The sequence below is a fragment of the Peromyscus eremicus genome, chromosome 1 (genome assembly GCF_949786415.1).
Source record: "Peromyscus eremicus chromosome 1, PerEre_H2_v1, whole genome shotgun sequence".
Classification (NCBI taxonomy): domain Eukaryota; kingdom Metazoa; phylum Chordata; class Mammalia; order Rodentia; family Cricetidae; genus Peromyscus; species Peromyscus eremicus.
The window spans coordinates 99,971,861-99,999,692 of NC_081416.1; the positions used below are offsets into that span (position 1 = coordinate 99,971,861).

At 42.9% G+C, this 27,832-nt stretch overlaps 1 protein-coding gene across 1 annotated transcript; it reads left to right on the forward strand.

Annotated features, from left to right (window-relative positions):
* Positions 1–132: 132 nt before the first annotated feature.
* Ppme1 (protein phosphatase methylesterase 1) lies at positions 133–27,832 on the forward strand. The gene is made up of 12 exons (XM_059265859.1): positions 133–298; positions 3,007–3,020; positions 6,488–6,545; positions 6,853–6,904; positions 10,189–10,343; positions 12,529–12,619; positions 15,242–15,307; positions 19,548–19,671; positions 23,196–23,325; positions 24,524–26,471; positions 26,947–27,014; positions 27,355–27,832. Exons 1-10 carry the CDS (start codon positions 133–135, stop codon positions 24,652–24,654), a joined length of 987 nt encoding a protein of 328 aa, XP_059121842.1. The 3' UTR covers positions 24,655–26,471; positions 26,947–27,014; positions 27,355–27,832.

A 27,832-nucleotide genomic window follows, 5' to 3' on the forward strand; every position in this document is an offset into this window, starting at 1 on the left:
ACCAGTATATCTGGTGGGGAGGTCACTGTTGTAGGTCACAGGGTTTGCAGCTGGGAGATATTGATGGTTACCTTTTTCTTCCAGTATTGTGCAGAGAGTACCTTCCAGTACTATGCATGCTAGTCAGTAGGGATGAAGCTTCTAGTTAGGCACAAGATCACCTTGTCCCTGTTCAATGACGTAGTAAGTGTTGTCTTCAGCAACAGGGCCTTATCATCAGGTTGTGAAGAACAATCAATAGCCTCCTTGCTGTTTGGGAGTTTCCCTGGAGCCACTTTGGCCAACGGCTTAACAAGATGTAACCATTCCTGGCACTGGAGGTTTTACTGGGTGGCATAAGATGTCTAGTTGGGACCTTGTCTTCCCCTATTACTTAGTGACTCCATTTAGATTCCTTTCATATACGTATATGTTTTAGGAAGCTTCTACAGTAGGGGGTTTCCATGTGGCTTTTTAAATGCTCTTTAGTGTTAGTTGTCCCTCCTCATAGTCCCTCCTTTAGCCTTCCCTCCCATCCCCTCCCTATCTTACCCTCCCATTTTCACCTTTGTCTCTCTATAACACCATAGTCTATTTCCTCTACCTTGGGAGACCCTCTCCTCCCCCCTAGTCCTTTATTAAGTACTTAACCTCTGTGGTTATTTGGACTGTAGCACACATATTAAAAGCTTAAAATTTAACATCCACATATAAAAGAAAACATACAATTTGTCTGGTTATCTCATTTATGGTGATTTTTTCCCCCTAGCTCTATCCATTTACCTGTGAATTTCTTTCTTTCTTTCTTTCTTTCTTTCTTTCTTTCTTTCTTTCTTTCTTTCTTTCTTTCTTTCTTTTCCTCTCTCTCTCTCTCTCTCTCTCTCTCTCTCTCTCTCTCTCTCTCTCTCTCTTTCTTTTTTTTCATTTTGAGACAGGGTTTCTCTGTGTAGCCTTGACTGTCCTGGAACTCTCTCTGTAGACCAGGCTGGCCTCAAACTCGGAGATCTGCCTATCTCTGCGTCCTGAGTGCTGGGATTAAAAGTGTATGCCACCACTGTCCAGCTACCTGTGAATTTCATAATTTCATTTTTCTTAACAGTTGAATAATATTCCATTATGCAAACGTACCACATTGTCATTTTCCATTCATCTGTTGATGGACGTCTAGGCTGTTTCTAATTTCTGGCTGTTATGAATAGAGCAGCAGTGAACATGGTTGAGCAGATGTCTCTGTAATAAAATGTAGAGTCCTTTGGATATATGCCCAAGAGTGATATAGTTGAATCTTGAGGTAGATCGATTCCCAGCTTCCTGGAAAACCACCACACTGATTCCATAGAGGTTATACCAGTTCATACTGTCAATAGCAATGAGTAAGTAGTCCCTTTCCCTAATCCTCATCTGTCATCATTTTTTTATTGATCTTGGCTAGTCTGCCTGGAGTAAGATGAAATCTCAAAGTAGTTTTAATTTTCACTTCTCTGATGGCTGAGGATGTCGAACATTTCTTTAAGTGTTCTTAGCCATTCGTGTTCCATCTTTTGAGAACTGTCTACTTAGTCTGTGCCCCATTTTTAAGTGGGTGTTTATTTTCTTAGTGTTCATGTTTTTCAGTTATAGATGCTAACCCTGTCAGATGTATAATTGGTAAAGACCTTTACCCATCCTGTGGCTGCTCCTTTGAGTGACAGTGTTCTTTGCTGTACAGAAGCTCTGCAGCTTCATGAAGTTCCATTTATTAATTGTTGGTCTTAGTGCCTGCACTGTTGGTGTCTGTTGAGAAAGGGCTTTCCTGTGCCAATGAGTCCAAGCCTATCCCCACTTCCTCTTCTCTCATATTCAGGGCATCTGGCCTTACGTTGAGGTCCTTTATCCATTTAGACTTGAGTTTTGTGCAGGGTGATAAATATGGATCTGTTTGCTTTCTTCTACATGCAGAAATCCAGTTTGACCTGCACCATTTGTTGAAGATGCTATCTTTTCTCCAGTGTGTGTTTTTGGCTTCACAAAGTTGGGTGTTCACAGATATATTTACATATGTCTGGGTCTTCAGTTTGATTCCATTGATCAGTGTGTCTGCTTTTATGCCAATGCCATGCTGTTTTTATTACTATAGTTTTATAGTACAACAGGAAGATCATTGAGTTTGAGAGTCTGGTTTACTTAACAAGACCCTGTCTCTTCCAAATAAATAAAGCTACATGATTCATTCCTCAGGCTCCTCTCTCAAGGTATTTAATCTTTTCCTAATCATTTTCTAAGGGACATGCCTCTAAACACTATCAACAGATTAAGTTTTAGCTTCCTAATTCTTCACTATAGAGATTAAATTTTGACATGGGAAGCTTTGTGGGGAGGGGAACTCTCAAACCACATCTGAGCCATAGCAACATGTATTACATTCCTCGTTATACTATCTTTTAAATCCAGTATGTAGTTTACAGAGCACACCTCACTGGAGGCAAAAGTCATAGCTTATTTATGTCTGGTATATTATACTTAAGGAATGTTTTGTTCTTGAGTTAGTAACAGCACTGGTGTGTGTTGTAATGCAACTGCACAGGTGTGATCAGGATGTGTGATCAATAAGTTAGGTCATAGGACCCTGGAGAGCAGACACTGCTTTATCATTCTGGAATGTCTTCATATAATGCCTGTTAGGGAGTCGATGTTTAGTACTCCATTAAATATGTTGGTGTCATTCCCAAACAGTTGAGAAGAGGTTAAATGTTGGTTGCTATACTCTGTTTAAGAAAGCAGGAATATGTCTTTCTGTTCGTTTAATTTTCATATGATTTTTTCAAAACTGGGTCTTACTATTTAGACCAGGCTGGCCTCGAATTCAGAGAAATCTGCCTGCCTTTGCCTCCCACATGCTGGGGTTAAAGACCTGCATCACCATGTCTAGCCCCTATGTCTTTATTAAATAAGTCATTTATTTAGTCTTTACCAAGTCATTGGTAAAGAAGTTGCATAATGCGGTTAGAAAAACCCCAAACTCTAGAACATATGGCCAGTGACATGAAGGGTCAGAGGAAGAGGTGAGTACTGTGATTGGGGTGTGCTGTGATCCTTGAGCACAGACTGCCTTACTCAATTTTGCATGCCTTCTGCTTCCCCTATCTAGGAGAATTATTTCATAGAGTTGTACCATATTCTGTCTTGTGGATACATCCTGTTTATGTGATCACTTACCCTCAATCATGTCATCAGCCATGTCTCTCATGTTGTAAAGTACTTGGCTCTATTTCTGCTATTTGCTATAGTTCCTGTTCACTTTTAATGGGTTTATAGTCACAGACATACACTAAAGCTTGAGGAATTCTGCTTTGGAGTCAAGTCAATGGCTAGAGAACTGGCTTTCACATGGCCATTTTTATTTAGATGCTTAGATTGTTAGTTCTAGACAGTTTTTCCCCTCAGCTTAGGATCTCTAAATGTGCAATTTCTTTTGTTAAATGGTAGAAATATTTTGATAATTGAATCAGTGTAAAAGTGTTCTACTGATTTATAACACTAACAGTGTTTGAAAATGTCTAGTACTTTTGCTAAATATAAGGAATCTGACAGATAAGAATGATACTTTTAGTGAATCACACTGACTACTAATGAAGATATTTCTCCGTGAGTTTGTTCTTCATCATATCGGTTTATGTCATCTTCACATGCCTCCTAGAATTTGGAACCAGTAAGCCACAGGGATCAACTACAATAAGAAAAATAAGCAGCCGCATCTCCCTAGACATTTTCCTTGTGCTAGACACCCTGCTCAGTGCCTAAGTGACTATGGTCTTACTTAATTTTCCTGTGATCCTTTTAGTTTAGGCAGGTGAAAATACTGAAATTTAGAGAAATCCCACAGCTGTGACAGCAACAAAATACAAGCATACCTCTCTTCGAGTCTGGACAAGAAGTTACACATTAAGAGCATGTACACGTTTGTGAGGATGGTTATTTCTCCCCATCTTCAGTATTTGTCAGTTACAAATACTGTGTCTTACTTTTTCAGCCTACTTCTCCAGGCTGAAATTATCCGAGATAATTTATCTCAATATCAAAGCGATCTGATTCCTCCACATACACACCTTGGAGACTAGGTCTTGCTGTTTAGCTCAGGCTGGCCTTGAACTCTAGATCCTCCTGCTTCAGCTTCCCCACTGCTGGAATTCCCGGAATGTGCCGCCCTGCCTGCTCTGCCCAGATCTTTCTAGTGGGTTGGTTTATCCTGTACTTCCAGTGTTTCTCAGAGCTCCTTCGGTACTTGTGTTAGGCAGCAGGTTGAGCCTGCTGTGGTGGTGCGTTTATTGGCTCTCTGGCCTAGGGAGATACTAACCCCTTGTAAACCCTTGTCCCTGTAAGATGATGAGAAGTGTGTCTGAAGAGTTCTGAGGAGGAGGAGGAGGAGGAGGAGGAGAATGCACTGGAAGCACTTAGAGGTGAATGGTAGCCTCGGCAGTTTGGGTAAATATTAGCTGCTATTGGTATAGTGTTGATAGCACAGATTCTACTGAGGAAACGGATTGATATAGTGTTGATATAGTGTTGATAGCACAGATCCCACTGAGGAAACGGCTGCGTGAGTCTGGTTCTTGCTGTTTGTTGCACGAATCCTAATTGGTCTTATAATAAAAGCCTAGAGAAAACAGGATGAAAGCTGAAAGATCAGAGAAGCAGAGCAAGCACAGCCGCCACCTCTTACCTCACCACCTCCTCAGCCTGAAAGAGAGAGAGTTCCTGTCTCCTCCCGCCTTATGTGCCTTTCTCTGCCCAGCCATATCACTTCCTGTCTCAACCTTCCTAGCACTGAGATTAAAGGGGTGTGATCCCAAGTGCTGGAACTAAAGGTGTGTGCCACCACTGCCTGGCTCCGTTTCTCTCATGTAGCCCAGTGTGGCCTTGAACTCACAGAACTGCAGCTGGATCTCTGCCTCTGCCTCCCATAGGATTAAAGGTGTGTGCCACCACTGCCTGACCTCTGTGGCTAACTCTGTGGCTGGCTCTGTCCTCTGATCTTCAGGAAAGCTTTATTTCTTAGATTACAAACAATATATCACCACAGCTGTTTTTCACTTACTTCATAAATAACAAAATGGTGCTGTTTGAAACAAGACCAAAGGTCACTAACAGACATGCTCTCACACTTTATCTATAAAGCACGTGGTGTTCTGTGAATTTACTTTGCACTCATTGACTTTTCTCATCTGTTTTTAACCATACACAAATGTGAACACCAGGAGTGCCAGGGCATTGTCTGTGTTGACACTGCTGTGGCCCCATTACTCATTTGTGGCAGTTTTTGCATGTCATTTTAAAAGAGTTATTTAAACAACTAAACAAGAAGCTGCTTTTAATAGTCTTGTCATAGTTTTCTGATGGGCGCATAATGATTATAAATCATTGCCTTCAGGCCAAAGGCCGGAATTGACTGTTACTGGCCTCCGACCTATCTTTTGTTTGTAATAACTTTTTAAAATGTGGAGCAGTTAAACAGGTTTGACAAAATTTTGTCCCCTAACTTTATGTTCAAATTGTAGATTTGTTTTTGGTCTAGAAGGTTTTACCACCATCGCAGTGCATCGGATAACTCCATAAATACCAGCTACCTCGCAGGGACAAACAGCACAGTATGGTGGGACGTCAGAGCTCTGTTGACTCTGAAGAGGTGCTCACTAGGAGTAACAGAAGGAGAGAGGCTGCTTTTTAAGTGTATTCTGGTTTGTTTTCTGATACATGTTTACATTATGTTGTTAACTTACCATGATGCTAATTCGGGTTTTACTACTAACTTGTTATATGACCACAAACAAATGATTTCCTTCTTCTTGGTCTCAGTTTTCTCGTTCTTAAAATGTGAAGGTTAGACTAGATGGTTACTTTATTCTTAAAAAATAGAGATGGCATGTGCTCACTGTGATGCGTGACTATCAGAAAACCTGGTTTGCTGAGGAAGGAGGTATTTCAAGTTTCTTTAAATCTCTAAAATTGTATCTCTCCTGTGATATTCATACTTCCCATCATTTTTATGTAAACTATAGCTGCTGTGCCTATCTTAGGTAAATCTCAGATTTCATGACGCTCTGATTTTAGTGTAATTTCATGACTCATGTGTCGTGTTCATGTAATCCCTAAGCCAAAATAGTATTTCAACTGATTCATGGTCCTTATCTAGGGGATTCAGGCTCTAAAATAAAGAAAAGCTGTTCGGGGTGTGGATGAAAACCTTAGGCCAGCGTCTGGAAGTGCTTACTTACACTGTGTGATGAAAGCCTAGGAACAATGATGATTTAAGGAGGGGTTTGGATAAAGTTTATTTTTAAATTGGAGACAGACTACAATGTATACAGAAACACAGAAAATCATTGTTCTTTTATTATATTGAAAAGGCAACCTTTGGGATACGACAAGTTTTTAGTTCTCTTGGGTACCTTGAATTATGACCGCAGTTCATTTAACAAAGGCATGGTAACAGGGCAAAGCCTGCATCTTCCCTTTGTTCTTTTCCTTCCAGGCAGCAATCATCAGTAGAGTGCAGTGCAGGATCGTAGCTCTGGATCTTCGGAGTCATGGTGAGTCCAGCGCTCGTGACCACTGACACATGCGGTCACCCAGCCCCTTAAAGAAGCCCAGTGGTCGCAGTGTTAGTTGGCACAAATAACCTAGTGTACCCTGTTTGGGTCTTTTGGAAGGAATCCTAGCTTGTAGGTAGACTGCTGTAATTATCCTCTTCAGAATAGCTAACCATAAAGATTTATCTGGAATATAGAACATCCTTGCTAAATCTATCTTTAAAATATATAAAGTCCCCATTCCATTACTCTTGGGTTTTGTGATTCCTGCCATTGAAAATTTATCTTAAAACTATTTTCTTTTTAGGAGAAACTAAAGTCAAGAATTCTGAAGACCTGTCAGCAGAAACGATGGCAAAGTAAGGAGCAAACACTGATAGATTGCCTGAGTCTTGCCGCCACTGTAAATGGTGGTACAGTTTTATCATGCTGCTGGTGAAATTGTTTGACAGTCATTAACACACAAGTTTCACTCTGTTCTCTCTTCTCAGTTTATCCTCACCATTCAATCTCAAAGACCACCTCCATCTTTCTCGGTGTGTCCAGTCTGATAGTCATCACCTAAAACACTTGAAAATTGTTTAGTTTGTGCAGGCTTTTGAAAAATTCCTTCTGTTGGTAGAGTTGAATGGAATGTGGGTATCTTTTATGGACTCATATTTAGAAAAATATTTTAGTACAAGAAGCCTTGAATGTGCACTAAGGTAGCCTGTATGCATTTATTGTCTAGTATCACAGGAAGATGAGGGCAGGCTATGAAGAATACCTACTTAGAGACTGGGCCTCTAAGTCAAGTATTGTATATGCCAGAGCTCACAGTGTGTTCGCTCACATGAGAACTAGCAAAAAATGCAGGAGCTTCGGCCCTACCTGAGACCTGCTGAATCGGCATTTTTAGCACTTAAATCTAGACATATAAAATACTTAAAATTATTTTATTATTTATGAGTATGAATGTTTTGCCATATCTTAGCCTGGTGCCTGCGGAGGCCAGAAGAGGGTGCCAGATGCCCTAGAATTAGAGTTTCAGAAAGTTATGAGCTGTAGGTGCTGGGAATTGAACCTGTGTCTTCTGGAAGAGAAACCAGTGCTCTTAACTGCTGAACTCTCTCTCCAGCCCTGGTATTTATATTCTTAAAATATTCTGTCAAGGAATCTGATAGTCAGTCCTGTAAATGGTATTTGAGAACTATTGCCTTTCATAAGAATAAATTCCTAGTGATTGATCAGTCACCTTTAGCTTGGGTAAACACACCTTTCCTAAGCTTAGATGTGATGTTGTTGATGCATTTTTGTATTTTTATGTATGAGTGCTTTGTCTGCATGTACTCCTTTACACCAAAAGAGGGCATCAGATCCCATTATAAATGGTTACAGCCACATGTGATTGCTGGGAATAAATCAGGACCTCAGGAAGAACAGCCAATGCTCTTTTGTTTTGTTTTGTTTTGTTTTTTCAAGACAGGGTTTCTCTGTGTAGCTCTGACTGTCCTAGAACTCTCTGTTTTGACCAGGCTGGCCTCAAACTCAGAGGTCCGCCTGCCTTTGCATCCCCAGTTCTGGAATTAAAGACATAACCACCACTGCCTGGTTGCAGCCATCTATCCAGCCCCAGTTGTTATGCATTTTAAACCCTGTCTACCTTCATATGTTAACAACTTTCATAGAGAATGTCTAACTCAGTTAATGCATATTTTAAGAGGTGGAATTCGATGCCTTCCAGAACATTTTATTTTATTTATTTTATCCTTAGCAACTAAACTTTTGTTAGAATTGTGAATTATTCTGGAATTTATTTATTGATATTTGCTCTAAATTTTAACCTTTTTAAAAAAAAGATTTGCCCCCAAATAAAAGAATCATAACACACATGGCTTGAGATTAATTAATTGACTCTCTAGTCCATGTCTGTCTGTGTGTAAGTACATGTAAGTATATATATATACACACACACACATATATCTTTACATGAGAATGAGCCTACAGGTTTTTTTTTTCAGTTTTGTCATATTGATATTTAGGAATACTACTTGATTTTACTTTTCTGAAACTGTATAAATCACCTACATTACTTGTTCTAGAGACTATTCCTTATCTAAGTCATCTCTGTTCCTGAAATTTACTAGTAGTCTCTGAGCCAAAGCATCATGGGGTTGACTTCATGGAGTCACTCTGGATTCACAGTGCTGGATTCCAAGGGAAAGGGCTTTAAATATACTAAATGTGGTAGCAGAAATCAGCAGCTTTTTAATTTATTTTTATTTTTTTACTTTGGTATAAATGCGGTGACATTTTGGTAGACCCAGTAAGCTTAATTGCCTGGGCTTTGTCTGCAGCTGGTAAATGTATCTGAGTTTCTTCCTTGTAGAAGAGTCGTAAGGACCCTTTCAGACAAGGCTGTTGAAGATTTACATTAGAGGATACAGAAAGCTCATAGTGCATGATGGGCACTTGCCTTCCATTGCTGCATCACTGAGACCACAGATTTGGTGGAGTCATAAGGAATGGTGGTTTATTTAGGCTCCAAGTTCTAGAGGGTGGGAAGTCTAGAGCCTGATGCTAGTCTTTAATTATACCATGGTGGAGGATTTCACATGGTGAGACAGCTGTGAGCCAGAGAGAACGCTCTTTATAACAGGTGATTCACTCATTAATCTGTAAAGGGGTTAATCTACTCATGAGGCAAACCCCTTATGACCCAGTCACTTTTGTAAGTCCTGCCTTTAACTACTATTAACTAGAACAAAAGCCAGCAATAATGAACACTTAATATCCTTTTAGTTCTGAATGCAGTGCTGAACTTTTATCCATGTTTGTTCTTCCAACACATACAGTGCAAACTTTCAAATAATAATATCTGAATTTGAGAGAGACGTTCAGTGATCATAGCAACACTGAATAAGTTATAGTTTTTCCTTCCACTAATATCACTTTGCCTTTTACAGGGTGTCTTGTCTTTAGAAGCAATGCTGTTGTGAAGGAAGCTTTGATTTCTTTTTCTTTTTTCTGAGTCTTTTCTTTTGAATAGTCCTTTAACTTTTAGTTAACAGTTGTACATTCACTTCTCTTATATTTTTGGTTGTGAGCCTAGCCTTTAACGGCTGAGCCATCTCTCCAGCCCTCACTTCTCACTCATTGCTAAAAGTAACTTTTGCAAATTGTCCTCTGACTTCCATGTGTGCCATGATGTACACACACACACACACACACACACACACACACACATGCACAAGTGTAACATAAATAAACTGAGGCTGATAGTTATCTTATTACTCCAAACTTCATTGTATCATATATGGGAAAACAGAGGCTTAGAGTAAATTATTTCTCCAGAATGCCAAGCTTAGGTTAAACATCCAGTTATATGTTTATATGAATGTACTAGATGTGTAGGGTGGTAAAAGGTTGATATAAAGAAAGATCAGAAATTGGGGTTCTTAGTCCTTAACCTGCCATTTATCTGGAGAACTAGGGGTGTGGCTCTCTGCATAGATACTAGAACCATGTAAGCAGACAGTGTGTTTGTAGGGTGGCTCTGTAGATCTTTACCACCACAACTATTATTTACAGTCCAAAAGAAGGATCTGAGAAAGAAAGCTATTTTGGTGTCCTCCAGCACTCTAAGATTTCTCTCTCTTTGCAGAGATGTTGGCAATGTGGTTGAAGCCATGTACGGGGACCTCCCTCCTCCTGTCATGCTGATTGGGCACAGCATGGGCGGTGCCATTGCAGTGCACACAGCATCAGCTAACCTGGTGCCGAGCCTCTTGGGCCTCTGTATGATTGATGTTGTGGAAGGTGAGTTTTCTTAATACTGACCAAATCAGATTCAGTAATTTAGAAGAGACATCTCTGGTACATTATTACCTTGGCCGTATTTATTCTCAATTTCACTCATCTTGAAGTATGCCCCTATTTCTTTGTACCTTTATAAAGTTATACATCCATTTTCTATGTTATCAGAAACACTTCATTAACACCTTTTTATGGCTGCATAGTATTTCTAATCATATGTATATCTTTTAGTTTTATTTAACCATTTAGAAAGAAACTGCTTTTTCTTTTCTGACTTACCTTGAGAAACTCACTGCTGCTTGTACAGGCCAGCTATATTCATTAGGGTGTGCCACACAAGGAGTAGATACCAGTAGTCAAGAATTACTGAGAGCCATAGTGGAAGCTGGCTTGTGTTACTCTTCAGAATGTTCTTAACTGTATCTTTATTTCACCGAAGCATCACTGAATTCTGCTATTACCAGGAGCAAATATATAGAGTTGACTCAGTGTGTTAGTTTTCGCCACTGTGACAAAATATCTAAGATAAGCAATTTCAAGGAGGGAAGATTCATTTTGGCCACAGTGTTAGAGTTTAGTCCATGGTTGGCTGGTCCATTGCTTTTAGAATGTGGTGAGTCAGAACATCACTCAGAGGGGGACTAGGAACAAACTGTGTGCTCCCAGAGCTTGCCCCCAGTTACCTGCATCCTCTGAGTGGGCCCTGCCTCCAAACAGCCTGTTCAGTATCACTCAACAATGATTAATCTATCGATGAAGTTCATGTCTTTATTGTCCAACCACCTCTCGATAGTGCAACCAGCTGAGGGCCAAACTTTCAACACAGAACCTTTTGGGGAGGATTCTTCCTGTCCATCTGTCATTGTGAATGTGAAGAGTATATGAATATTATTCTCTTGATAATATAGGCATAAGCAAGGGTTTATAGGACTCCAACAGCACAGGAAATAGTCTGAAAAAATAACTACTGGAATTCCACGAAGCTAGGAAGCTTCTGTATAGAAAAAGAAACAATTACCAGAGTGAAGAAGAGATGGCCTTCAGAATGGGAAAGGATCACTGAAAGCTAGGTCATACTGAGAATTAATTGTGTGTGTGTGTGTGTGTGTGTGTGTGTGTGTGTGTGTGTGTGTGTGCGCAAAATTTAACACCAAAAAAGGATATCATCCAGTCAGTGAATGGGGGAAAAAGATTCTCAAAAGAAGAAATATAAATTGCCAATAAAGAATTTTAAAAGTGTTCTAGATCCTTACCCATCAACGAATTGCAATTTAAAACTGTTTTGAGTTTCCACTCACCCCACTCAGGGATGATACTTGTCATCAATAAAATAATTGATTGCATACTGTTAAGGATATGAGGAAAGAGAGACTTTTATTCACTGCCGAATAAAATTTGTGTAAATTTTATTTAAATATTTAAATTTACTGAAATGTAAATTTGTGTAGCCACATTGGAAATCAGAATGGAGGTTCCTCAAAAAATACAACTATCATCTGACCCAGCTCTACCTTTTTGGATATATACCTGAAAGACGCCTTAAGTCAGCATCCCAGAGACTTGCACATCTATGTTTATAGCTTCTGTGTTCTCAGTAGCCAGGAAATGGAACTAGCCTAGATGTCCATGATAGACGAATAGATAAAGAAAATGTGGTACATATGCACAATAAAATGTTATGCAGCCATAAGAAAAATAAAGTAATGATATTTGCAGGAAAATAGATGTAACTGGAAATCATTATGTTAAGCAAAATAAGCCAGACTCAGAGAAATATCATGCTTTCCCTCATACGTGGAAACTAAGTTTAAAATAGAGAGTGTGTGTGTGTGTGTGTGTGTGTGTGTGTGTGTGTGTGAGAGAGAGAGAAAGAGAGAGAGAGAGAGAGAGAGGGAGAGGGAGAGGGAGAGGGAGAGGAGGATATCTTACAGGGGGTGAGAGAGGTAACCTGGATTATATATGATAGGAGAGCAAGAGTGGACTTAACTGGGGGGAGAAAGAACCAGCTGGAGTGGGGCATGAAAGGGGAGCCAGGAAGCAATAGAGAACAAAGTATAATGACGTAGACATGGTGAAACCCAGAATTTTGTGTGCTAACCTAAAAAGGAAAAATAAGTACTTAGTAGAATTACATGGCAAGATAACAAAAAAGTTTATTGACGTGGTTAAAATTTTTGTTTAACATCAGGTACAGCCATGGATGCACTTAATAGCATGCAGAATTTCTTACGTGGTCGTCCTAAAACCTTCAAGTCTCTGGAGAACGCTATTGAATGGAGGTAACCCACAAATCTAAGCTGTTTCAATTGTAAATGTTATGTTGTAGCCTCTCTCTCTCTCTCTCTCTCTCTCTCTCTCTCTCTCTCTGTTAACTCAGGTACTAAGATAAACAGAAGGTGACTTTCTAAGCCTTTCTGTGATAGTATGTAAGGAAATAGTTTTAAAGCAGAGTATTTTTTAAGTGTTTTATAATTGCCTTGGTCATCTGCAAAGTGTACCTTCCTAATACAGCATCTCCTAGGATATTAGTAGTTATAGGCCACCTGCTCTCTAGCTGGTTTTTGCCCTGAAGGTGAGAACTTGGACCAGGTGGTCTTCAAAGCCTTCTCCACCTCTGAAGCTCCTGGTTCTAGATTCATTTTTTGTATTTTACATAAAATGGTGAAGAAACAGCAAGTGGAGGTTCTGTTCTCCAGAATGACAGGGCAGGTGCAGGTTCTGTTCTCTAGAATGAACAGGACAGGTGCAGGTTCTGTTCTCTAGAATGACAGGACAGGTGCAGCTTCTGTTCTCTAGAATGACAGGACAGGTGCGGGTTCTGTTCTCCAGAATGACAGGACAGGTACAGGTTCTAGTCTCTAGAATGACAAGACAGGTGCAGGTTCTGTCCTCTAGAATGACAGGACAGGTGCAGGTTCTGTTCTCTAGAATGAACAGGACAGGTGCGGGTTCTGTTCTCCAGAATGACAGGACAGGTGCAGGTTCTGTTCTCCAGAGTGACAGGACAGGTGCAGGTTCTGTTCTCCAGAGTGACAGGGCAGGTGCAGGTTCTGTTCTCTAGAATGACAGGACAGGTGCAGGTTCTGTTCTCTAGAATGACAGGACAGGTGCAGGTTCTGTTCTCTAGAATGACAGGACATGTGCAGGTTCTGTTCTCCAGAGTGACAGGACAGGTGCAGGTTCTGTTCTCCAGAGTGACAGGACAGGTGCAGGTTCTGTTCTCCAGAGTGACAGGGCAGGTGCAGGTTCTGTCCTCTAGAATGACAGAACAGGTGCAGGTTCTGTTCTCCAGAATGACAGGGCAGGTGCAGGTTCTGTTCTCTAGAATGACAGGGCAGGTGCAGGTTCTGTTCTCAAAAAGACAGGACAGGTGCAGGTTCTGTTCTCTAGAATGACAGGGCAGGTGCGGGTTCTGTTTTCCAGAATGACAGGGCAGGTGCAGGTTCTGTTCTCTAGAATGACAGGGCAGGTGCAGGTTCTGTTCTCTAGAATGACAGGACAGGTGCAGGTTCTGTTCTCTAGAATGACAGGGCAGGTGCAGGTTCTGTTCTCTAGAATGACAGGACAGGTGCAGGTTCTGTTCTCTAGAATGACAGGACAGGTGCAGGTTCTGTTCTCCAGAATGACAGGACAGGTGCGGGTTCTGTTCTCCAGAATGACAGGACAGGTGCGGGTTCTGTTCTCTAGAATGAACAGGGCAGGTGCAGGTTCTGCTCTCTAGAATTATTTGGATTTGTGGGGAAAACAAAACAAAAGAACCTTAAGTAGTTTTTATAAAAATATTGTTGACAGAATTGCCTGTGGCTTCTGTTAAAGGGTGTCATCACTGAATATATTCATTAGTCTAACTGATAATTTTATAAGTCTGTATGAAATTTACTTCATGCTAAAAGATGAAGATTCAAAGATGAGTGGGACATTTCTGCTGCTCTCTGCAGAAATAAGTCTTGGTATGAAAGCTCCTGGACTCACTGAGCCATCTCTTCAGCCTCAAACTTACTTTATAGCAAGCCTCCTTTTTTTTTTTAAGATTTATTTTTTTCATTTATATGTGTGTGTCACACAGATACACAATTGCCAGTAAAGAATTGTGTGTGAGTGCCCACAGAGGCCAGAAGAGGGATCAGATCCCCTGGAGTTAGAGTTAAACATGGTTGTGAGCTGCCCGACATGGTGCTCTGGTCCCTTGGAGTACAGCAAGCACTTTTTAACCTCTGAGCCATCCCTCCAGCCCAGTGAACTGCTTTTGTGATAAAGATCTTAGCCTGTTTCTGAAGGAAGTGCCTGACCTGATGATGTCTTAAAGGCCCATCTCTACTGTTGCAGTGAGAATCCGGTTCCTAGGGAGTGAGCTTTGGGCGCCCATTCCAAGTAGAGCAGCTCACAGGGCCCTGGAGGCTGTCTGTGGTCTGCCGCCAGCCCACATGCTGTCCCGGTCCTCCTGTGCACTCCACTGTGTTCCTTGCACTCAGTACTCTCAGAATCCTCCTCCCACTGACTCATTCCCCGTGCCCTCAGCTTCACATGGAGCCGGCTGTCCAGCTGTCCAGCTGTCCAGCTGTCCACAGTGCTCTGCTGTGCCGTCCTTTTGTGGTTAACTTCTCCCGTTCAGTCCTCAGTGCTGTGAACTTTTTCAGCGTCCTCACTGGAAACAAAGCCCTTCCTGAACCGTTCTATCGTATCAGTGCTATCTGTGTGTCCTCTTCCTTCTGTGCTGTCCATGAACAGCTGAGATGCTGCCGTTTCTTTACTTATGGCTGTAATAGCCAGGGAAAGAGTGGCGGTTGTCTGCACATGGTGACTGCAGCTTTCTGTTAGAGCCCACAAAATCTCCATTGCTCCTTCCTGGTGGTGTGCCGAGCTGAGTGCTGAGTAACCGCTCCCCTTTCCTCCTTTCCTAGTGTGAAGAGTGGCCAGATTCGAAACCTAGAGTCTGCCCGAGTCTCGATGGTCGGCCAAGTTAAACAGTAAGTCCTGTATTATCTCTGCCTGCTTTGAGGATGGGAGACAGGGAGAACTGGGGCTCCTTTGTTCCCACACTTGTTCTGCCATGCTGCTAAACGTCCTCATTCTTTTAGATAAAATTGCAGATGAGTTCTGTCAGGCCAGCCATGGAGATGATTTTCCTAGTTGTTTTTTCTGTTTTGTTTTTAGAACCCCTGAAGCCTGGCCGTGTTTTCTTTAACCACTAGATTACGTTAGCACAGCTCCTGTTGTTAGGGTGGGCAGATTCCAGTGAGGAAGCATTTCAACTAAGTGTCCACTCTAGTGGTCCTGTGTTCGGACTATGGTGTCAGTGAGCCGAACCCTGTATGAAACCCAAACCCAAGTGTGAAAACTCGGGCAGAGCTAGAGTAAAAGCCAGATTCAAAGGCTGAGCTAAAGTTTCTCAAGCTAATTGGTCTTTCTTGATGGATTTGCATGAGTCCTTTGTATGACCACAAAATAGACATTAATTGAGAAAGCATCATCCACTAGGCCAGACAGGAGTGCTGGAGTTAGATAATGGCATCGTGGGTGCTCATTATTGCCAGGGACTGTGCAGCGTATCTAATGTGCACAGTCTTGTTTGTAAGATCTTGAATTCTGAAAAACTACATCTTAGTGTAACTCAAGGAACCCTAGTGTGATCAGTGCCCGTTTGTAGTGCTTTAACTTGTGGCCAGTCTCGTTTAGTCTGCACACCTGTTTACTTCCCCTAAGCTCAAGTATTGTGAGGCAAACTCCACCCAGATCTGATTCCTTCTGTAAGAATTCCTTATGCTCTGGAAGAAAAGAGTAAACATAATAATAATGACATTATCACACCTAAAATCAGAATCTAATAGCATTAATTAATTACTCTAAGCAGTTGTATCTTATTGTCTCAAATTTTTCTAAATTTTTTGATTTACAGATAATAATTATATGTGTGCATATGTACTTGGGTATTATATAATAACTATTTCACTATCATGTATATTTTATAATGATTAATTCAGAGTAATTAGTGTATCTATCACCTTGAATGTTCATTTCATGGTGAAATCACTCAGCATCTTTTCTGGCCTTTTGGAAATATGTGCTACATTACTGTTAGACTTAGTTGCCCTTCTGTTTAATTCACTTTAAGTGAAAAGTGAAAATCAAAGTAAGCATGAACAGTCTGCTGATGTACCTCTTGAGGGTCTGAACGTGCAGGTTCTGCATTCTCTCTCTCCTCCCTCCTCTGCCACACTGCCTAGTAGAGTTTTGAGGAAACTAGTTGGCCATGTAGAATTTCCCACAGTCTAGATTTGTCAAACAAATCCTTCCACTGTATTCAGTATTGTCTTACGGGTGAGGAAATGGAAACTCTGAGACGTAAAGGACTTTGGGAGACCACAGCTAGTAGAGGATAGAGCTGAGGTTTAAACTGGTGTGTTTGACTTCAAGGCCTGTGGTGTAGAGTTCATGCCTACAGAAGGTAATTTCAGTAGTAATATTAGGGAGAGAGAATGTAAAAGTTTGGTGCAGGTATGAGATTGTCCACTTTCAACGCCTGATATTTTGAAATCTGATGATGTGAACAGCGGTAAAGCATTTTGTGAAGAATCTGCATAGGTTATGTATAGAAGTTCAGTGGTTTTAAGTTTTATTTCAAGTCCTATTTCCCTTTTTCACACACCCCCCCCCCAAAAAAAGGCCGTGTTGTGGAAAGGTGCGGGTGGGAAGGGCATGTCCATCCTTTAGGAGAGCTGTGGAGGTCACAGACCAACTTAGGATGGTTCTCTGCTTCCATCTTTACATGGGTTCCTGGGCTGGATTACCTGGGATGGAATACAGGTTGTCAGGCATCTGTGGCAAGTGACTTCCACACTATGCTGTCTGCCTGCCTAGGTGTGAGTGTGTGTGTGGCTGCGCATGCTCCTTTGGCCTTTCTGCTCTTTTTAATCATGGTGACACAGCCTTGAGCTTTCTTATCCATGGGCTTTGGACGTCAACGCACATGGTTTTTGTTATAGTAATTTTTAAAGTCCCATTTGTTCTGTATACTTAATGTGAAATTTGACATCATCTCAAGTTTAATAGGATTGTTAGTGAGTGCTTAACATTGTGGACACACTTTACCCTGTTTTAATGCTAGAAAAGGAAAAGTTGCTGTTCATAAAAATCTGCTACTCTCCCTTCAATTTTAAAAAATTTTATTTTAGAAATAATTTTTTGACAGTATGTCTTGATCATATTCTTTCTCTCTACCCAACGTTATGTTATTTCTCTCTGTTTCAAAAAGGAAAAACAATAAACTAAAACCAAAACAGACAAAATGTCTTGGTTTGGGTTTTCATTGCTGTGAAGAGACACCATGATCATGGTTACAGAGAAAACATTTAATTGAGGTGGCTTGCTTACAGTGTCAGAGATTCAGTCTGTTATCATGATGGGGAGGAAGTTGGTGTGCAGGTGCAGGCAACAGGAAGTCAGCTGACTGTGTCACACTGAGGGAAGCTTGAGCAAGAGACCCCAGAACCCACCCCACAGTGACACACTTCTCCAGTAAGGCCACGCCTCCTAATAGTGCTTCTTCCTTTGGGGGCCACTTTCCTTCAAACCACACACAAACTTAAAAAAAGACAGAAAACAAAACAACAAAAAAGCGCATGAAAACCATGGAGTCCATTTTGTGATAGGCCTACGGGAAGACCTGCTACTATTATCTGTTAAAGGAACATAGCAATAATATACCTCCTAATGGCTCACTACTATACCCATAGTTCAGTGCCGTGCTCACCCCTCAGCAGAGAAGCGCCTGCCTGCAGTAGATGGTAAATAACAAAGAGATCCGCCACCGGACAGTGCAGAGAGAATTGTCCTGTCTGTTTCTCTCCCTCCCCCCACCCTTTGTATTCTCTGTTCTCTCTTGTCAAAATAAACTCTCTCTCATGCAGGGCAAACCCTGCCTCTAGCTGCCTCCAGGCCTTAGAACCCACACTCATACCTGTCTATATACTTTTTCCATTGAATTTTCTCTAAAAGGAATCATGGTACCAACTGTTCATATAATAGTGATTTTTCTCCCTAATTATATAGTAAAGAGGTTCCATTTTTGTGATCATTTGCTTGTTTAATTTTTTAGATTTGACAGTTGCATACATGTATATAAAGATTATGTCATTTTCACCCCTATTTACCCACTTTCATCCCCTTCTTGCCAACAAGTCTCTCTTATGCTGTCATGTCTTGTTTGTGTAGATACCATTTTTAAAAAAGAAAATGAGCTGGGCGGTGGTGGCGCACGCCTTTAATCCCAGCACTCGGAGGCAGAGCCAGGCGGATCTCTGTGAGTTCAAGGCCACCCTGGTCTACAGAGCGAGATCCAGGACAGGCTCCAAAACTACACAGAGAAACCCTATCTCGAAAGAAACAACAACAACAGGGGAAAAAAAAAAAAGATGAAGAAGAAGAAGAAAATGATAATTGTTTGGATCAGATGTTCCAACGTGCAGGGAGGGTTCTGCCGGCCATGGTCATTAAACTCGCCAGTTTCTAGATGGCGGCTGTAACAGAACTTTTTACTGTGCTCTTTGGGCCTTGTTCTTTTGTGAGAGGGAGCTGCTTTGCTTTGGGGTTTTTTGGGGCCGAATTTATAGCCAGCCTTACGCACTTACAACTTTGTCTTAACGCTTCAGGACTACTTCATAGAATTACTGTGAGGGTCATATGAAAAATCCAGGAAAACCTCGACTGTCATGTCTTGGAAGATGCCATTCCCTTTTTATGGGTGAAAGATTTACAACACGCCCCCACGATCAGGCGTGTTCGCATATGCCTGGCGGACACTTCCGCCTAGCCAGGCCCAGGTCAGGATAGCCATTTCCGGGTCAGGGCATCTCGCGGGACCGAGATGCGTGACGTTTCACTGGCCACGTAAGCGTGCAACGTGGCCATGTGATCTACGCGCTTGCGTGTAGTAGTGACGCTGATCTGTCCACGCCCAGCCTTTAAAAAATCAGGCGCTATGCTCCTGGTTCCTTCTTCTCCACACACGTGTTTCCCGCAGGCCTGTTCACTCTCTGTCCCTTTACCTTTAATAAAACTCTTTGTTAGCGGATTCTGTCGTGTTTCGTGGCATTTCCTTGCTGGGTAAGAACACAACGCAGCCAAAAAACTAACAATGGGTCCTTATGGGCAAAAGAATATCTAAGATAATTTGATAAGACATTCATGAAAGTGTTTTTTTCAATCTAGGTGTGAAGGTATTACAAGTCCAGAAGGCTCCAAATCCATAGTAGAGGGAATCATAGAGGAGGAAGAGGAAGAGGAAGAAGGAAGTGAGTCAGTAAACAAGAGGAAAAAGGAAGATGACATGGAAGTGAGTGAAGGTCTCATCCTTGGGAAGATGGAGGGAGGAGGGCAGCAGAGACAGCCTTGTTGTTTCTGTCAGATTACGTCCTGTAGTGGAGACGCTATGGTAAGAGGTCATCAGGTGAGGGCACTAACGCTGGGCTCCAGTTAGAACATGGAACTCACTCCATGTGTTCCCGTCGGTCGCTTCCTCACCAGGCTCCTTCCCGCTCTGTAAAGGTGTGCCTGTGGTTTCTCTCAGGGGAAAAGATCTTGGTTCCACGCTGTATCCTGTGACTGCCTTGCTCTTACTGTCTCTGCCGTGCGTCTCTGTCAGTCCATCTGCGTGTGGACTCGCGGTGATACGGTGATACAGTGATACAACTCTTCGAGTTGTGCAGTTTAAGTCCTCTAACTGAGCCACATTTAAAGGGGCCATAGACTCCTGACAGTCAGCGCTAACTCTTGTCTCTAATTATATAGAAACCATTTCCCAAGCAAGCAGATTGTTTAGTTCATGTCTGTGTAAGTAGCGAGTTCTGGTGGAGCAGTCTGTTTGAGGCTAGTGCTGGGAAGTGCAGCTTTGTGGGGTGGGTTAGTGACTTTCTAAGGCATGTGGTAAGTGTCTTCGTAGTGGTCGGTAGTATTGGTATTACCACACACTCCCTTGCCTTTGGGGGTGTTACTGTCAGCAAGAAGATTACATTTTTTAAAAGGGTTTTTTGTTTTGTTTTTCAAGACAGGGTTTCTCTGTGTAGCAGCTCTGGCTGTCCTGGAACTTGCTTTGTAGTCCAAGCTGGACTCAAACTCACAGAGATCCACCTGCCTCTGCCTCCTGAGTACTGGGATTAAAGGCATGTGCTACTACTGCCCGGTTTTTAAAGTATTTTTTATGTAATGAGGATCTTCCTGCCATCCTTGAGATCACTGATCAGAATAATGCTTTATACTACTTTAGAATTTACAAATATATAAATCATTTTTCATCTCTTTGGGCCTCACAACATGTTATAAGGTGAAGGGAGATTTTTCTCTCATATTACAACACAGTAGCATCTTAACTCATAAATTAGACTTGAGAGTCTGAGGCAGAGGGATCACAAATTCAAGGCCTGCTTGGACTACAGAATGAGGTTGGAGCATGGTCAACTTAGGGAACTTGTCTTAAAAACTCCAAGAACAGCGGAAGTCAAAAGGGCCGGGCATGTAGCTCAGTGGGGGACACTCACAAGCATGCAGAGGCCCTAAGCATCCCCAGTACCTCTCTCTCTCCACCCACAATGCAGAGGTCTGCCCAAGGAAATTAGCAAACGGTAGCTTGGAAACCATGGCCGTGAATTCCATTTCCCTTGCGTGGCCGTCTCACACTTAGCCTCACCGGTTGTCATTGAGCTCTTCGTCGTGGAGACCACCTCCGTACCCCTTGGTACAGGTACTCACTCGTAGTCACACAGAAACTTAGAGCAGGTCGTTAGATGCTCTTGTGGAGACCACCTCCGTACCCCTTGGTACAGGTACTCACTCGTAGTCACACAGAAACTTAGAGCAGGTCGTTTAGATGCTCCTGACTTTTAATGCCTGTTCTTTGTTCTTGGCAGTGTGTTAAAATAAGCACCATCATATGATTTTATAAACTCCAGAAGTGTTTGAGGGGGCAAGCTGAAGTCATTAAGCAATGACTATTCATAAGCAGTCACTTCCCATTTCTCCTAGTTCTAGCCAAAACAATCACCAATCTGTAGATTTGCTTAATCTGAACATTACATATAAATGCATGCTTTTCAAGGTTCATCCATGTTGTTGCATGCATCATACATCAGTGTTTTCTTTATTTATATGTCTGAAAAATGTTCCATTGTATGGATAATGCTACATTTTAATATGTTCATCAATTGATGAATATGTAAATTTTTCTATAGCTTTTCCATTATGAATAACTCTGCTATGAATATTTATTTCAACTTTGTGTGTGGACATCGGATTTTTTTTTTTCAGATGTGTGTATGTGAGCAGGGAATTGCTAGATGAGTTGGGAGCTGTGGGAACTCTGGGAGAACTGTTTTCAGAAGGCTGTGACACTTTTCATTCCTATTGGGGGGAATCCTGGTGGCCATGAAGTAGCATCTCATTGTGGGAGGTCTGGGTTTGGTTGGTTTGCGTTTTGTAAGATACTATTTATTCCAAGCTGGCCTCAGACTAGCAGTTCTCCTGCCTCAGCTCTGGAGTGTTTGGACTATGAGCAGATGCTGCCACACCAAGCTCCTGTTTAGAATTTGCCTGTGCTCTTGGGCATCTTTGCACCACTTATTGCCCGTCTGGGTCTGCATTCTCCTGCATGTGACTATGTGTGTTTAATTATCTCATCACTGTCCCCTACAATCCTCTTGACCGTGTGTCTCAGTGGTCCTTTTCTGAGACCTCTATTCCTTTGTCTGTCTTTGATGGCAGTACCAAACCTTTTTTTTTTTTTTTGTTCTTAAAGCCTCACACATGCTAAACTTCTGCCACTGAGCTATACCCCAAGTCCCAAACTTTTAATTACTGCAGCTTGCAACAGTTTTGAAGTCAAGAAGTATGAGTTCTCCAGTTTTCTTCCTCTGTTGCAAAGTTGGTTGGTTATTCAGAATCATACATAATCTTAGACGATTTTAGGATCATTAAAAATATCTTTACAAAACACAATTTAACCTTGAATAGGGATTTCGCTGACTCTGTGCGTCACTTTGGGTGGTGTGGACATCTTAGTCACCCTGATCTTCAGCACACTGTGTCATCTCATGTCTACATCTAGGTTTTCAGGTTGTAGTTGATGCAATCTCCTAGTCACTTATTTCGGTTACAATATTTAACTTATTTCCATGTCACAGGAAAGAATGGGACTCACTTTTTAGTTCACCTAGTATTTGGTAGCGCACTGTGTGCTCATCCAGTTGTCAAGAGAAGACAGATGTTGACTTTTTCATATTCGCCGTATTGCCTTAGATGACCGTTACTAGTCATCATCACAAATCTGAAATGGGAAGAAGCACTCTCCTCACATGTCAGCTTGTTCTTTCCCGGGGTCTGTCACGCTTGTCTCAGTGATCCCAGCTGGAATGTCACTTTCTGCTTTTTCTTTCCCTTGGGCTTTTTCTTTTGTTTTGTTTTACTACAGTGTGGTCTTTGTATATGTTCTTTTGCTGATGTGTCCTTTTTACTCACTGGTATAGGAAAAGCTCCATCTTGGATCAATAATTAACTGCCTTTGTGATCTTTACAAAGTTTCCTAAAGTCATAGGAGTTGTTGGTATGTTGGACCAAATCTGGAGTACCAGCCATTTGGGAAGTTGAGGCAGGAGACTCACATGTGGGCCAGGAGAAACCAAACAGGAGTGAGAAAGAGAAGGTCAGGTTCTCCAGAAGGAGAGGCTGCACCAGCCTGCAGCAGTTCAGGAAGAGTCCGATGGACCCTGAGCTTCAGGAGAAGTACTGTTCCTCCTTCCCCCCACAGACCTGCTTTCTGCCTGCTCTTCAGGGCTTGCCCGCAGCCTCACTCTGCTTTTATTCCTGCAGACCAAGAAGGACCATCCCTATACCTGGAGAATTGAACTGGCAAAAACAGAAAAGTACTGGGATGGCTGGTTCCGGGGCTTATCCAACCTCTTTCTTAGTTGTCCTATTCCTAAACTGCTGCTCTTGGCTGGTAAGTGTGTGTGCGTGTGCATGTGCGTGTGCGTGTGTGTGTGTGTCTGTGTGTGTGTGTGTGGCTGCTTGGCTGGAATAATCAAATACCGTAGTAGGTTGGATGACTTAAAGAACTAAAGCCTTTTTTCTCAAAGTCTGGGGGCTGAACGTGTAAGATGAGGGTAGGAGTCGGGTTAAGTTCTCAGAGTTCTCTTCCTGGTCCGCAGACCTTCCTCTGTGCTTTCACATGGCTGAGAGAAAGCAAGACAGCTTTCTGGTGTCCTGTACAAGGACACTAATCTTATTGTGTCAGAGACCCCCCCCACCCTCACAAACTCATTTTGCCTTTTTGTAGACCTCATCTTCAAACACACTGGGGGCTAGGGCTTCACCATGAATGGTGGGGGACAGTTCAGTCCATAGACGTGTGAGTACTGTCACCTAGATGTGACCTCATTAGAACTATTAATATTAACCAAATCGGTAGTGACTTCTAAAGTGGAGACTTATCCTTGTTCCCCTAGCTTCCCCATATTCAGACCTACACCTAACGGGGTGTAAACACCCTCCCGTGGTACATGGTGTTGGCCTAGCCTTTACCTGGTCAAACCCCATCAGACCTACACCTAATGGGGTATAAACACCCTCCCATGGTACAAGGTGTTGGCCTAGCCTTTACCTGGTCAAACCTGACTCCTAGAGCTACAGATAGTGCTATAACAGCATTCCGAATACTGTGAGAATTGAGACAGTAAAACCTTGTTTTCATATAAATATCTTTAAATGAACATGATTGGGGCTGGAGTTAAGAATATTTATTATTCTTGCAGAAAACCCGAATTTGGTTTCTACTACCCACATTGTGGCTCACAACTGTCTGTAACCAGTTCTAGGTGATCCAACACCCTTTTCTGACCTCTATAGGTGCCAGGCACATATGCGGTACACATATATACATGCAAGCAAAACACTCAAATACATAAATAAAAGAAATAAATCTAAAAAAAGAAGAAGAAAATTATTACCCAGAAATCTCAACCTGAAAAATTTCTTCTGATGAGAATGTGCCTGTGGGAATCAGGACCATGTTGTCAGTCTGGATTGAGGGTACAGTGGTGTTTTTAGTTCTCAGGCAATGTTTACTCAGTGCTCAGTGAAACCTATTTCACGAGGCCTCTTCTAGGGAACTACTCACAGATTCTCCTGTTTTGTTCTAGGTGTTGATAGATTGGATAAAGATCTGACCATAGGCCAGATGCAGGGTAAGTCGTCCAGAAATTGTGCCCATGGATCCTTTTCCGAGGGCAGGGAACTGGGCAGCCATATGAAAATTAATATTCTGAGATAGTGAGGTACAGTGGGGAGAGCGTGGGGTTAGAGTCGACCTCCATTGGACCGCCACCTCTTCCAACACCAGGGATTATGGGCAAGTATCTTCCCTTTTCTGAAGCGTGTTTCTCACTGCCCCCCAACTAACAATGAGACTTATTACTCTAGCTGTGTTTCCAGGGTAGAAGGATGTAAATGAGGTCATGCACCTGAAAATTATTAAGTTTTACATAGGCGTCGAACGTTATGAACAGACATAGTTTTCTTATGTTCAGAGTTTTTAGAAAAGAGAAATAGTATAGGTACTAAATGGTGTAAGGTCTGTTAGAAGACATGGTGAGGAGGGAGAAGAGGGAGCTTCATCGTGGGGGTGAGTTTTAGACACTGCTTTCCTAGGAACCTGTATCAGCTGGAATGCTCTGAATGTGTAAAATGAGAGCATTGATGCCAGCCTCAAAGGGAGTACAAAGTATAGTGGGTCTGAGCACACCCATGAGCATGAACGTGAGGGCTGTGCAGCAGTGGATGTTATATGCTATAACATCTAACAGTGGGTGCTCTATGTTAGAATCATATGCATTAATAATATAAGAGATCTGAAGGAGAGGCACCTCCTGCAGGAGAAGGGCCATTAATAGGCTTAATGAATGGTGTGGCCTCAGTTCCTTCTCTAATTACACAGCCTTGGATGAGACATTGCCCTACTCATAGCTAGGTTCATTACCTGTGTGATTGTAGACACAGCTTTAGCAGAGGGTAGAATATACACCGAAAACATGGACTACTGTACAGCTTACACGAGAGCCACAAAGACATCTCCAACTTTCTTACGTTGTAAATGGAAAAACTGGGTCTCGGAGAGTTAATCCGCCCCCGCCCCAACCCTGTCCTTAGCATTGAACTGGAGTCTTTGGGTGCCGGGCAAGCACCTGCCCCTAGTGCTCAGCCAGCTCAGCTCTAGTCCCTCCTTTTTTCTTTTTCTCATTGCTGGACACCAAACCCTTGGACCAACACACACCAGGAAAGCTGCATGCCCAGCTGCTGTTCACTCTTAATAACAGCCATATTAGGGATTGGATGTCATTCAGGTAGTGTTTGAGTAGCATGCTTGGGGCCAACTTTCAATCCTAAATCCACCCCCACCAAGGATTACCATAAGTTTGTGAGCTTGCAGTGTGCTGGGAGGCAGTGTGAGGAAGCATCTGTTTAATACTCATTGGCTGTCTTTTACACTGATCCATTTCAGCATTCTGAACATAGCTTACAGAGCCCCAAATGGCCTCCGGTTTTCCGGCCCAGCCCCATTGCCAGCCGCTCAAATCAGCACCAGGCCAAGCTTCTTTATTTCCGTGGCTAACTGCCGCTTCAAGCCTTCTCTTCTGTAGGTGGGCCATTCTTTCTGTGAGAAGCCTGTCTGGGTACCTGCTGGCTCAGGAAGCTCTTTTCACACACTTTTATAGCCTCCATGCCCATTTTCGCCTTGGACTACATCTACAGTAGTGCTGTGTTTTACTCACTGGCTGGACTGACTCCTGAGAGTACAGGAGCTGAGTTTTCTGCCCAAAGTACATTTACACCAAAGTGGATACAGAAGGAGAGGGTGAAAAGTGAAGGGACCAGGAACAAGGTTACAGTTACACTCAGCAGACTGAGAGCTGTGTCCAGAGTGTCCTGAGGGAAGGTCCTCCCGGGCTGCCCAGTGACCTGAGAGGTCCAGGGCTGATAAGCGGAGGGCTTTTGTCCCTGAGGTTGCCTGCTTGTCTCTCTCTAGGAAAGTTCCAGATGCAGGTCTTACCGCAGTGTGGCCATGCAGTCCATGAGGATGCCCCTGACAAGGTTGGTGCCTAGAGAGGACAATGGGGAGATGTGACCTTTGTGGGCTTGCAGACCTTTGTGGGCTGCCAGCTCCCCAAGCTCCTGGGTGAGTGTCTGTGGTCTTGGCTTTGTATGTCTGGGCTGAGGAGCCATTGGCACCCTCTGTTTCATCCAGGGCCCTGTGACTAAGATCTGCTTCTTTGTTACCCCTAAAACCAGACAAGGGTAATTGGAGCAGGCACTGCACCCTAAATTCCAGTTACAGTCAGAGATTAATATGGGCTCTTCCGAGATTAAAAGGTCCTGTTCCCCTTCACCTCCCTGGAGCCGTCCCTTATGAGAGCCCCTGGTCCAGGTCCTTTTGCTCTTCAGCTACCCAGACAGTAGTGCCCGTGAGGACAGCAGTGAGCTGATCCTTCTGGCAGAAGCCCCCAGGGCTTGCAACGTAAGCCCAGCACTTGCCTCCACGGGGCCTAGAATGCCTCTTCTTTTCCAGGTAGCTGAAGCTGTTGCCACTTTCCTGATCCGGCACAGGTTTGCAGAGCCTATCGGAGGATTCCAGTGGTGAGTACATAAAAGCACAGGAGTCCAGCCCGCCTCAAAACTCAAGCATCTGGGAGGCTGTGGATATCACTGCCTTAGCCCTGTCTGGTCTGCATCCCGAAGTGGTATTGTTTTTCTTGGTTGTATGTGGGTCCAGTGGGGTCTTGCTTTGAGTCACGCCTTATCTGCTGTCATGAGGTGTCTGTTCTCTGAGGAGGCTGGAAGGGGAATCACCCTTTGCCAGAAATGTCTATGTTCTGCCCCCTGCTGAGCAGAGCTGGGCAGGCCATGGAGATTGTGTAGAAGTCTAGATGGGGGTTTCATGGTCGCATCTGTAACATCCCCTTTCTACCCTTGACAGCGTGTTTCCTGGCTGTTAGTGACCTGCTGTCCACCCTCCCTCTCCATTGAGCTCTGTTGTAAATACATCGCACCAGAGGCCACTGTGACGCCGCCGACGCCGTCTCCTACCATCCCACCCAGCCACGTGACACCGGCTCCCTGTAGAGGGGCATCCCCAGATGTACAAACCCTCTGTATACCTGTCAAAAGCATTGTTTTCCAGGGCCCCTGTCCAACAGTGGCCTGCGCAGTCTGGGGTCCCCAGCTCTTTCCCTCCCCGTGTGCTCCCTGCCTTACCTAGGGTGAAGCCTTCACTCCCTGGGTCCCTGTTCCTGGCATCCGGCAATATACCTGGGTCCATATGTCTCCCCAGGCTCAGGGATCTCCATTCCTTGAGGATGTTCTTGGCATGGTCCTGCCCTACCTCATGGGATGGGCAATGCACACACTGGCCCTTATTTTTCCCTTTCAAATAAAACACCAGTCAGGTACCTTTA